The sequence below is a fragment of the Lithobates pipiens genome, unplaced genomic scaffold (genome assembly GCF_037356315.1).
Source record: "Lithobates pipiens isolate NorthernLeopardFrog02 unplaced genomic scaffold, aLitPip1_a1.2 Scaffold_3, whole genome shotgun sequence".
NCBI lineage: Eukaryota > Metazoa > Chordata > Amphibia > Anura > Ranidae > Lithobates > Lithobates pipiens.
The window spans coordinates 107227047-107240518 of NW_027507790.1; the positions used below are offsets into that span (position 1 = coordinate 107227047).

At 42.5% G+C, this 13472-nt stretch overlaps 1 protein-coding gene across 5 annotated transcripts in view; it reads right to left on the reverse strand.

The window, feature by feature from the left end:
* MEGF10 (multiple EGF like domains 10) overlaps nucleotides 1-13472 on the reverse strand; it is a 179894-nt gene that overhangs the window by 16916 nt on the left and 149506 nt on the right. For 4 of the 5 annotated variants that reach the window (XM_077462151.1, XM_077462149.1, XM_077462148.1 and 1 more), the window contains 2 exons: nucleotides 11929-12165; nucleotides 6789-6916 (listed from right to left, as the gene is read on the reverse strand). In XM_077462151.1, the coding sequence (XP_077318277.1) occupies nucleotides 6789-6916; nucleotides 11929-12165 (365 nt within the window). Of the gene's footprint in view, nucleotides 1-12; nucleotides 3019-6788; nucleotides 6917-11928; nucleotides 12166-13472 lie in introns of those variants that run through there. The other variant, XM_077462153.1, reaches the window with a different exon arrangement.

Genomic DNA, 13472 nt, shown 5'->3' on the forward strand with positions numbered 1-13472 from the left:
TTTAAAAACAATATATTAATATCAACTAAGGTGTAACTTGGTGCATCACCAGGGCCGTCTTTAATATTGATTGGACCCAGGGCAAACGTTTTCTTGGGCCCTCCCAAATCGACTGATCAAATATTTGTGGGCAGTGTGGGCTAAAAGGGCAGCTGCTTTGGGCCCCACAACAATGACTGGGCCCAGGGCAGCTGCCCCTTTTGCCCTGGGTTAAAGACAGCCCTGTGCATCACATAATTCGATATAATAGCATTAGGTGCCCACAGCTCTAGCATGTTTGGGTGAGGCAAACACCACATTAAGTTTATGTGCAGAGACCCCACAGCAATTCTTTGCATGCGCAAGATCCCGCAAACTGACTACTAGGATGCATGTGGTATAGGCGCTCATAAATGCATTCTAGTGACTAGAATAAATAAATATTCTAGCCAATAAAATTCGTTTATATGCATAGGCTCTTACATGCCATATGCATATAAACGCTTGTATGTGCCAAAGTGGGCATTTTTTAAACTGGATTTTTCTGTCAGTTCGTAGCAGAAGGATCCAAAGTACACAGGACTATGTTAATAAGCCATTGTGTAAGACACCTAAGTTACTCTGCAGACCCTTTTCTAAAATGTACTTTATTCTAAATAATTGTACTTTTTCAGAATAAGTTTTATTTAAATAGAAAACTATGTTATGTAGGGGGGGGGGGTGTTCTGTAGTCCTGACTCACTTGTGTTCTAGGCTGCCACTGCTGCTACTTTACATATACAGTACACTGAGCAAGCATTTTCACTATAGGGCAAGAAATGTGTTATTGGTAGGATCACCAGGTGAAAATAAAGGGGAAAAATCCTGAAAAAGACGAATGCAACCACCACATCTAAGGACTGTTAAGCTACCAGTGGTGGCCCATCCTTTAGGGGCACCTAGGCGCCATCCCCTCTATCCACGCCACCCCCTATATGTATTTTAGATAGCATGAATCTATCCACGGCCTCCGCGGCCACCCCTTATTCATGTGTCTGGCCCATTTCAGGAGAATTACAGCGGAGGTGGTGTTTTTTTTAAGCAAATGATTAGAACTATAGGCTCTAATAGGCTTCAAAATAGGGTGGGGTCGTGGTGCAGAGTATTGCGCCAGGAGCCCACCCAGGTGTTACAACAGTGAATTAATATTCGCCGTTGAAATGCTGATCCTCAATCCAGCCAATCAGAAGCGGGTGTGAGACCTGGTTTACGATTGGCCTGAAAAAAAAGAAAAGACTATCGACTGGCCACTTAGGGGGAGGGAGAGAACAGAAGGCGTCACCACTGTGATGACCCGTGGAGAGCAGGGGAACGGGAGGCCGCCGCCAGCATAGTTTGCCATCCCCCCAAAAAAAATTACCACCGGCCACTGTAAGCTACGGTATACATTTTTTTTCCTGGTATTTAGATACACTTTAAAAAAGAACGTCCCAAGTACATACTGTATGCTGAAAAATCATTGAGATGTCACTTATACAGTATGTGTAATGTTTATATAACTGTCACACCGTATAGGAAATGCAGCTAACACAAAACGTTACATCAAAGCAATCTATGTTTCCACACAACAAAAAGGTTGTAAAAATCCGATATGGCAAGATAAAGAAACAAGCAAAAAGAAAAGAAAAAAAAGTAAATTCTTCTTTTACTGAGAAAATAATACCCCCAAGTGAACTATATACACTCCAGGGACATCATTACTTGTTTGTAAATTCGTACATTTCTCTGCTGTGAACAAATTGCTGTTTTCTTTCTCTACTGATTCCTAAATGGGAGTCTGCCTTCACTGTAACCACCCAAGCAATTTCAATGTTGCATTATGAAAAGCTTCAATGCCGCTACTTTAACTGGTAGCTCAGTTGGAAAAAGAATGAGCCTATTCCATAAGAATGAAATATAAGTTCTGAGGTAGTGCACAGAATGCCTTCATATTGTAAAAGGAAGAACATTCCATTTCTGACAGCTTAGGAAAATCGCAGCTGCAGTCTGTAAATTATTACTTCATTTTATTTAAAAAAAAAAGAATAAATAATAGAAAAAATGCTGCCCAAAAACATGATAATAATGCCCGCACATGCTTGGAGTTTTTTTTTATCTGATCCATGTGGGATGCAATCAAAACAATCAAATCTGCAGACTTCCCTTCTAATCAATTTAAAATCAATTTCAATTGGATTTGATCCAACTGAGTCGATTGGCCAAGGCTTCTTATCAATCCTTTACATCAGGGGTCTCCAAACTTTCTAAACAAGGAGCCAATTTAGTATCCCTTCAGACTTTAGGGTGACCGGACTGTGGCCATCGGGAGTAGAAAAGGTCCTGACATCAGTGAGAAAAAATAACGCCTCATCTTTGCTGTCAGTGGGAGGCACTGTGCCCTATCGTTCCTGTCATTGGCAGAAATTGTGCCCCAACATTGGTGTCATTGGGCCCAATTGTAGGTGTCATTGGGAGAAATTGTGCCCCAACATTGGTGTCATTAGGTCCAATTGTAAGTGTCATTGGGAGAAATTGTGCCCCAACATTGGTGTCATTGGGCCTAATTGTAGGTGTGATTGGGAGAAATTGTGCCCCGTCATTGGTGTCATTGGGCCCAATTGTAGGTGTGATTGGGAGAAATTGTGTCCCGTCATTGGTGTCATTGGGAGGCTTTGTGCCCCTTCATTGGGGTCAGTGAGGAGGGGGAATTATGCCTGAAAGTTGGTTTCAGTGGATGAAATAGTGCCCCAAGGGCCAGATAAAAGTAAGCATATGGCCACAGTTTGGAGACCATTACTTTATATCAATTGAGAGCACTGAGATACTTTGTTTAAGAATACATTTATATTTTGATTGATCAGATTATGAGGTTACATTGTGGAATAAGATGTGAGCATTCATTTACGATCGTCAGTTACAATCGCACTTAACTACTGATCGAAATCAACTTCCCTGTGTGAGGCATATCATTCAATCGGGTTGTTGCCTAAAGATTGATTATTCTTATCAGAAGAGGTTAATCTGAAAAAAAAATCGATCATTTATCAACACATGTATGGCCACCGTAGGAGTCACAGGGTCCAGTGCTGCTTCATCAGAAGTAGCTGTACTAACATTAACTACAAGCATCTATTCATGGGAAGATTGTGGATGCTATGTGACATCCAGAGGAAAATGATCACTTCAAACCAACGTTATATCAGTAGGAATTTTTTTTAATTAAATGTTACTTAAGTCTTGAAGTCTGATGGAAGATTTAATTAACAGATGAAAATCTAGATGTTTTAATAATTAAATGGCACTATTGATTTATTGATTGAAGGTTCCTTAGAGCTTAGTCATCTTCTCTTTTCCTATTAATATATAAATAGGTAATGTTGGCATCCTACAGCACAAGTCTGGAAAAGTAGTAAAAAAGATTTTAAAAGACTGGCTGTAAATGAGTCTCCAGTGTGTAAAATTGATGACTGGAGTTATGCCCTTTGGTCAGATCTTCCATTTTTCTGTAATTTTTCTCAAGATCTTAAATAAATGATGGGTTATATATATATAACATTTGATGTACATCTGGCATGCGCTTGGCAGCGAAAACAATCTTGGCCAGGTGAAAGGCTTGTAAGGGTTGACCAACTTTCTTTTGAAAACCGTAATAGCCTTCATAAACCACTGCATCTTATAGGGAGAGGAGTCTGGCTTACAATATGCTGTGATCAAGTTAAAGTAACTATGTCACCTAATTGTCACACACAAGCTGCTAGCGGATATAGATTACAGTCATCGGGAGGTGACGCAACTTTCACTGCCCCTATTGGCCTAAACACCAGGCTGCTCTTATCCAGCGATGCTCAGAACTCCCCTATAGACCTAAACACCAGGCTGCTCTTATCTGGCGATGCTCAGAACTCCCCTATAGGCCTAAACACCAGGCTGCTCTTATCTGGCGATGCTCAGAACTCCCCTATAGGCCTAAACACCAGGCTGCTCTTATCTGGCGATGCGCAGAACTTTTTGGTAGCCATGGAGCTTGCTTGCCTTCTACAAGTTCTTGCTGGCCAGTGAGGCAGCTCTCACAGCAGTCTCTAGGAACAAGAGCAGGCAAGCTCTGGCACTACCTGGAAGTGTGGCAACTTTGCCCGTTTAGAACAGCCCAGCATTCATACTCAAAGGAGCAGTGAAAGCTGCTGCAGGCAAATGAAGCACTTTACCTAGCAGCTTTTTGTGTTCATGATAGACAGAATCATTTAAAGATGCTGATATGATTTTATCCAATATTGCCTCTAAGGATGGAAAAATTTCTCTGCAACCATAGTATTAATGTGGATGGAAGTCTGGGCCAATACTATCTAAGCTTGCTCCCACCAACATTCTAAGCCAGCCTTTCTCAACCATTTTACCCCAGGGGAACCCTTAAAGTAATTTCCAGGTCGCGGCGAACCCCTGATAAAACCCATTAATTGGGGGTCAGTGGGAACAATGCCCCTTACTTTGGTGGTCAGTGAGAAGAATTCCCCTTTTCACAGTGGTGGTAAGAATGGCCCCCTTACAGAGACCTATAAATATCATTGGTGTCATACCACTGGCTCCTCCAAGTGGCATTGGCTCAAAACTATGTAGGCACCATCAAATAGGAGGTAAATCAGCCACAGCTCAAGGAACCCCTAGCCACCTTTGGAGGAACCCTAGGGTTCCACTGAACCCTGGTTGAGAATGGCTGTTCTAAGCCCTATACTAACTATCCTGTATAGGAAAGATGTCTATACTTACCTAAGCTAAGGGCACTCCGGTCTGGTAAAGTGATCTCCCCAGTGACCCGCTTCAGGGGACAGGAGAGAGCAGTAACAATGACAGCAATGCCTGGGCAGTGACATCACCCATAGTCTTACTATGGGGTATCTGTTGTCAGCTGTCCCTTCTCTTCCCTGAAGCCTGCGCTGGGAGGCAATCATGTGCCCAGACCAGAGCGCCCTTAAATTAGGCAAGTATACACATCTTTCCTTTACAGCAGGGATATGCAATTAGCGAACCTCCAGCTTTTGTAGAACTACAACTCCCATGAGGCATAGCAAGACTCTGACAGCCACAAGTATGCACACCAAGAGGCAGAGGCATGATGGGATTTGTAGTTTTACACAGCTTGGAGGTCCACCAATTGCATATCCCTGCTTTACATTATAGTTAGTATAAGGCTTAGAATGGGGGTGGCAGCAGCTTGGCTAGTATTAGCCCAGACTGCCACTTGAAATATTTTGCCTCTTCTCAGAAATCAAACCTGACTGCGTTATGGATTGTAGGAAACTTTTGCTGTGATTAAACACTTCCCATACACCAAAAGTATGCACTATAACTGCTTATTGGAAAAAGGCTATCAGAAAAGAAAATCTTCCTATTTGAAAAATGAAGTCTGCATCTACGATTCACTATAAACATTTTATCTGTATCTGCCTTTTTAAGCTCTCTATGTGAGGACATGAAGCTAAAAATTATATCAGCTGAAAAACTACCACTGTATATAAGGGAGTGCGCAGCTGTTCACATTCTATATCTCCCATTAAAAAAAAAAAAAAACTCCACCCAATGTGCAAGTCCATACCAGCATGCCACATAATAAGTGAGCTGCACACACTATGTTCATTTCAGTTTCATCTTTATCTGCTAGCGTCTGGGAAGGGCCGTTTCTCCAATATGAGATCACAACTCTGAAGGTTTTTCCAACGGAATTCCGCTGAAACTGTCTTGTGTACACATGACCACACCAAAGTCCGACCATCAAGAATGCGGTGACATACAACATGTGCGACAGGACTAGAAAAAGGAAGTTCAATAGCTTCCGTCTCATACTTAATCCGGAGCATGCGTCGTTTTTGGTACGTCAGAACAGCATACAGACGAGCGGTTTTCCAGATAGGAATTGGTTCCGTCGGAAATATTTACAACATGTTCTATTTCTAGGTCCATCAGAATTTTCGAAGTAAAAAGTCAGATGGGGCATATACACGATCGGAATATACGATGCAAAGCTCCTGTCTGACTTTTTCTGTCGAAAATTCCGCTCCTGTGTATGCGGCATTAGTAAGTGGCTGGCTGTCTGGTATACAGGGCATGCATAGATAGCGGTAGATTTCAATCCCGGAACTGTTTCTTCGCCATTGGGTAGCATGGTGGGGCAGGGGTTTTTAATACTGCCATTGTCATGCCATGTTTTGGGTGCTGGTTATTAATTTTCACCTGGGACATATCTGCATGGAGTTTGCATGCTTTCCAGTGTTTGTATGGGTTTTCTACAACATAACAAAATTGCTCTGGCAGGGACATTAGTCTGTGAGTACCACTATGGGACAAAGACGGCTCTTTGTAATGTTGTTGCTTAGGTAAAGTAAAATCTTTTTTCATGATAGTTGCCTTTAACAACAAAGATTTTAATTATTTTTGATCCAATAAATCCTGGGTTGCATTAATCTATATCCTCAAGCTTCTGTCACTATAAGCCACTCCACACCCAATGAAAACAAACAGAAACCACCAATCCACCAATTGAGTTAGAGCTATGGGGCTCTGTGTGAGGTTGGTTAACTCACAACAATATTATTATATTCATTATATAGAATTCTAAGTGGTTGATTTGCTAAAACTGGAGTGTCCAGAATCTGGTGCAGCTGTGCATGGTAGCTTCTAACTTCAGCTTGTTCAATAAAGCTTTGACAAAAAAAAAAAGAAAAAAAAAGAAACTTGCACTAGATTTTGCACACGCCAGTTTTAGTAAATCAACCCCTAAGTTAACAAACTTTTATTACCTTGGAAACCATCATCCTGTCCATACTGTTGATATGTGGACCAGTTGTGCACTGGCTCAGTGTGTGGTAACTTGGGTTAGAAAAGTACTGGCTGTTTGGATTTCCCCCATTGGTGTGCGGTAGGGTATCTGCAGTAAAAAAAAAAAAAAAAACAGGTCACAATACATTTTTTCTGACTTTTAAATACATAACATATTTTCATGTGTTCCATCTATCCCCATCTGGCTTTATATAACTGGGTGTTTTTTAACACGTGGTTTCGTTTAGTGTAATTTAAAGCGGTATACATCACATGCTAGAACATTATGATAGACTTACTTTAGAACGAAGCCCTCCAGTGCCGCAATTTCACCGCTGAGACGGCTGACACACTGCCCTGGTCCCACTTCCGGGTTCACTGGGAGAACACAATGGCTCCGCAGGAGGGATTCCCCTCCTGAGTGTGGTGATGGGGGAATCCAGTGATTTTGCAGTAAAAAAAATTGCTCTATGGCCAGCCTTACTTTGAAACTTACTGAGACTGAAGCAGATCCATCATAGAGCCCGACAATACCTCCTACACATCACATCTTCTAGAACTTCTACCGCTTCTGAGCATGCTTCCAAAAGACCCAAACGTTTCCCTTTCAACATGATCATTGCAGTACACCCTTTCACCATTCAAAAATGTATCTCGATGAGAATTTTCCATTAAGACTGTCCAACCGACACTCTGGGATTGATTTACTAAAGGCTCTTTGCGAGGGAATTTTTCTTAGCTGGTGATTGTAGTAAAAATTCACTTTGCATAGAATACCCAATTGCCTATAAGGAAAAAATATATATATTTTTTTTGCTTGCACGTGATTGGATGATAGAAGTCAGCAGAGCTTTAAGTCATCCACTAATCTCTGGGGAAAATTCCCTTGCAAAGTGCACCTTCCCTTGCAAAGTGAACAGCCCATTTGTCTTAAGTAAATCAACCCTATTTTCTAAAAAATACTTCTCATGGGGACAATGGAAGCTATTTTGAGGAGCAGAAGTCAACCAAAAACATCCCAATGGACACAAAGAATGTGTAAATGGCAACACCTCATTCTGTTCTCATTGCAAAGGGGTCTTTAGAGCGTTTGTTACCCCAACACTTCATTTTCCTGATATGTGCCTGCTGTACCTGTATTTGTATGCAAAAATATTCTGTTCTCTTTGTATTGCTTCCTTTATATTAAATCCATGGTGTTCCTGTAAATCCCCTTGCTTTCCTATTAAAATTGACCACACTAAGCAGAAGAGCACACTCTGGTCAGTTCTCTAGCTCTACTGGGAACTCAGTGTACTCTCCTCCAATAATCAGACTTGTCCTGACACGCCCCGGCTGCACAGCAATTCACTGGGAAGCTCAGTGTCCTGCTGTTTCTCCTCCCCTTATGCAGCTGAGAACAGAGGGAAGGTGATCACTTAAAAAAAAGGGAAAAAAAAGGTATTTATAATGTTTTTTTATACCTAGACAAAATTCTTTTTCCTTTCATCTATATTTTAAACAGAATGGGTTGTTTTACAAGGATCATTTACAATCACTTTAACCTCCCTGGCCGTATTCCCGAGCGTGGCTCGGGGTGAATTTTCATTACCAAAAGCGGTAACCCCATCCTGGGAAAGTAACTTTCCTTGTTCCCATGATCCCGCAATGTCTTCCCACTGTATCCATGGGCTGTGTACAGGCATACCCCACTTTTAAGTACACAATGGGGTTTATTTACTAAAGCTTGAATGTGCAAAATCAGGCTCCGTTCTGCATAGAAACCAATGAGCTTCTAACCCCAGCTTATTCAATTAAGCTTTGGTAATAAAACCTGGAAGCTCATTGGTTTCTATGTAGAAGTGAGTCTGATTTTGCACTTTCCAGCTTTAGTAAATAAACCCCATTGTGTACTTAAAGAGGGATTCCGCCCAAAAAAAAAATATTAAAAGCCAGCAGCTATAAATACTACAGCTGCTGACTTTTATTAAATGGACACTCACCTGTCCCGGGTTCCAGCGATGCCGGCAACCGAGGCCGATCGACCGCTCGGGCCTCGGCTGCTGCCGCCGCCATTTGAGGTGAGGGAATCAGGAAGTAAAGCGAATCGGCTTCACTGCCCGGTTCCCTACTGCGCATGCGCGAGCCGCGCAATCGGAAATCTCTGCGCTGTCACTGGGACCCGTGTGTGTCCCAGCAGACAGCGCGGCAGGGCAGGAAATGGCGTAGACTCCCGTGGGAGTCTATGCCCGGAAGTGGGTGAAAATACCTGTCTTTGACAGGTATCTCCACCCCCCTCCTCCCTGAAAGGTGTCAATTGTGACACCGGAGGGGGGGGGGGGTTCCGATCAGCGGAGGTTCCACTTTAGGGTGGAATCCCGCTTTAAAAGTGGGGTATGCCTTTACTCCGCTCGATCTGTTAATGTGCCGGGTTCCGTTCCCTGCAAGCGTCGCGACGCATGGGGACGGAGCCCGGCAGCAAATTCATAAAGTGAAAAAAAACGTAACACATACAGTGCACTGAAATCTTACATATTACATTACTGTATCACATAGTTTCACCTCCCTTTTATCCCTAGTGCTTTGCCCAGTGCCCTGCATGCAGTTTTATATTATATATATATATATATATATATATATGTATATCTATCTATCTATCTATCTATATATATATACACACTGTATATATATATATATATATATATATATATATATATATATATATATATATATATATATATATATATATATATATACTGTTATTTTTGCCTGGAAACTGGAGATTGTCCATAGCAACCAAAAAGTGTCCCTTTACAGCAAAAGTGGTTTTAGACCAGCTAGAAAACAGCGATAATAAATTAGAATCACTCGCAGAATTGAGCGATAGCGATTTGTGGGGAAATTCGTCATCAAACGCTTAAAGTAACGACAGCGACAATTCTGCAACTGAGCAAATTTCAGTGTATTTGATTACATTATTGAATAGATTTTATTATTATTATATTATTATTTGTTATAATTATTTATAATTATTTATTATATTATAATTTATGATTTTGTGTTTCAAACTTTATCATACCCGGGATGTCTACTAGACTCTTGTTCGGACAGATTTAAGTGAGTTATTCCTAAGAATTGCATGCCTACAATATAAAACGCCAAATTTCCATGCAAAACAATGTACTGCTTTGAGACACAAAAATCTGACATAATTATACCACCATCATAGTTTTTTTCTTAACACCTTGCAACATTTACATTATACCACATTGTGCTAGTGTACACATAGCATGGGAATTTCCCCCTATAGTACCCAACACTGTTGCTACCCACCCTGGAGTTTGAGGTGTTCCTGAAATTTTGGGGGTGTTCATACTCCTGCTGCACTTTATGTAATATAAAACAAAATAAAAATTCAGCCAGGAAAGAGTGGAAACCCCTTGTAATGGCTGCAGCTCAGCATGTGAGTAGGTACAGCATGGTGTGGCAGGCAGTGAGCACACATGAGGAGATTTAGTAAAACTGGAGAATGCAAAATTTGGTGCAGCTGTGCATGGTAGCCAATCAGCTTCTAACTTCAGCTTGCTCAATTAAACTTTGACAATAAAACCTATAAGCTAATTGGTTCTATGCAGAGCTGCACCATATTTTGCATGCTCCAGTGTTAGTAAATCTCCCACACAGAGTCCAAATTCCGCAGGAAAAAATATATTGTACAAGTTTCAGCAAAACACAAACAGGGCTGGCAGGGAGGCAACCAAACCGGTGCCACTTACAGAGAGTAAGGCCGCGTACACACGGGCGGACTGTTCGTCCAACTTTGTCCGCTGAACAGTGTTTGGGCGGACAGTCCGCTCGTGTGTGGGCTTTCAGCGGACAGTTTCAGCAGACAGTTTGACGAACAAGGTTTTACGGAATTTCCGAAAAACTGTCCGCTGAAACCTTGTTTCAGCGAACAGTCCGCTCGTGTGTAGGCTTGTTCGTCAAACTAAGTTCCGCGCATGCTCAGAAAGGATTTACACGCCGAAAGTTATAATGCAGTGTATAGGACGTCGTATTTTTCGTCCCGTCGTACGTGCCGTTCACGTCATCGCGCACGGTTTCAGCAAACTGTTCGTCCGTCGTGTGTGGCCATGTCCGTCCATGCTAATTTTGAGCGGACTGTTTGCCGAAACTGTTTGACGGACAAAGTTGGGCGAACAGTCCACGCGTGTGTACGCGGCCTAACAGCGAGGTGACAGTTGTCTGGAGATCCATAAATGCTGACAGTGTCAGACAAAAGGAGCAGAATGTGGCCTGGCTGGTCTTTACCCACATGGGGAGGCTTCCAGGAAGGATCGCGTATCCCTCCACTTTCCTTACTCCTCTGAAACCTTTCTCTGATGCTAAGCACTGTCCTTGACAGACGGGTGTCCTGTCCCTAAACTAACCACATGAAAAATTGGCGCCAAACCTGGGAGCCAGGGTCTTAAATAGACTATGCCTGACCCAAGATGGCTGCCAAAGTCACATGGGGAACCAGCATCCAATCTGATAGCTGCCTCCCTGTGACTGGGGAAACCATAGAGGAACTAGGCTCCTCTTGACTCCCCCCCCCCCATTTGCGTTGCCCCTGTGGACGAGGGCCCCCCCCCCCTGCAGTGGAGACAATAGGCTGCACCTGCCTACATGCAGACCTGGGAACTCGAGTGCAGAGACCTCATGCTAAAAACACCTAACCATATGAAACCATTAAATAATTCCACTCTCTAATCCACAAGATACTAAAATATTGGGTGGTCAGGCCCTTAAAAAAACAGAGACGCATAGTAAAATGCTGCTACAAGGAACAGCAATAAAACAAATATTACTCTTAAAAGATACATTCTGATTGGTTAGTATGGGTTACTGCACTTTGTACATCAGTATTGCCTTTTGCACTGATTTCTTGAATAAAATTGAAAACTGATAACAGTTTTAAAGTGTCATGATTCCTCTATTAGCTCACTGTGTAGATTCTTTTCAGGATAACTGAAAATGATGTTCTCCACCTGACATCATATATAAAATGAAGATTAAATGCCCCCCACAACATGATTTATGATTAGTAAAACAGAAATGAATAGAAATTGTAAGAAGTTTAATAAGCCCTGCGTTCCTTACCTGAGATAGTGTAGTCTGTGCTGAGGACTCGGACGGTGGGGGTGTAGCTTACAGCTGGCATAGTTGTCTCTTTGCCCTTCTGTTTGTGTCTATAGATGATGAAGAGCGCCAGCAGGAAGAGGACAACCAGGACGAGGATAATGATGCCAGCAATGGCCCCAATCTGGTAGGTGTCAGCAGGGATCGCCGCACTGGTGCGGGTCAGGCTGTTCAAATTCCCCACAATTATCATTACAGCTACAAGTGAAATAACAGAAAGAAGAGGAAATAATCTCAGATTTCAGACGGTGGCACAGGAGAGCAGAGGACATTATAGAGGATAAGTCATGGATTTCTCATAGACACAAATTCACTGTACAGACAGCTCAGTGTGTAGAAGATTATTATATACGCCGTGCATATCAGGAATTCTCCATTCATATAAACCTGGTTAGGAAAAATTGTTTAACCACTTCAATACCAGGCACTTTCATCCCTTCCTGCTCAGGACAATTTTCAGCTTTCAGTGCTGTTGCACTTTGAATGACAATTACGCGGTCATACAACACTGCACCCAAACTACATTTTTATAATTTTCTTCCCACAAATAGAGCTTTCTTTTGGTGGTACCTATTTTTTTTGCTAAACAAACTAAAAAAAGAGCGACATTTTTGAAAAAAAATGTTTTTCTTCGTTTCTGTTATAAAATTTTGTTTTCTCTGTCACTGACAGGCACTAATGTGTCGGCACTGATAAGGTGGCACTGATGAGGAGGCACTGATATGTAGAATTGATGGGCACTGACAGGCAGCACTGATAGGTCGCACTGATTGGCACTGACAGGTGGCATTGATGGACAGTAATAGATGGCACTGATGAGCAGCACTGATTGGGAAGGTACTGACAGGTGTTAATACTGGACACTGATTGGCACTATGGTGGGCACTGATTTGCACTGTGGTGGGCACTGATTGGCACTTTATTGGGCACTGGCAGGGGGTTATGATGGGGCACTGACTGGGCATCGCTTGGCAGCTTATGGGTACATTTCATGGGGGCTGTGCTGATGATCAGTACCCCCCCTCCCCCGACAGGGAGACCCGCCGATCGGCTCTACCTGTCAGCGTGAACCAAGGAATGCCGTTTACCGGCACTTCCTGATTCACGCAATGATCAGCTGTGATTGCTCACGGCTGTTCATGTGGTAAGAAGCCACTGTCACCACGTGTCCCTTCCCCTGATCTCTCTGTCAAAATTGATGGCACAACTATAAGCCCATGCCTGTATGCCAAGGTCCTAGGTGTAGTCCTAGACTCTGAACTCCAGAGCCTCTCCAATCCTATGGAACTCGTTACCCCAATCTGTCTGATTATCTCTTACTCTATTAGCTTTTAGATGATCCCTGAAAATCCTCCTCTGCAGAGAAGCCTATCCTACCCACACCTAACAACTGTATTTTCATTTTCTCCATCAGTTCATCCCCCACAGTAATTACCTTTTGTTTCACTTGACCCTCCCTTCTAGATTGTGAGCTCTAATGAGCAGGGCCCTCTGATTCCTCCTGT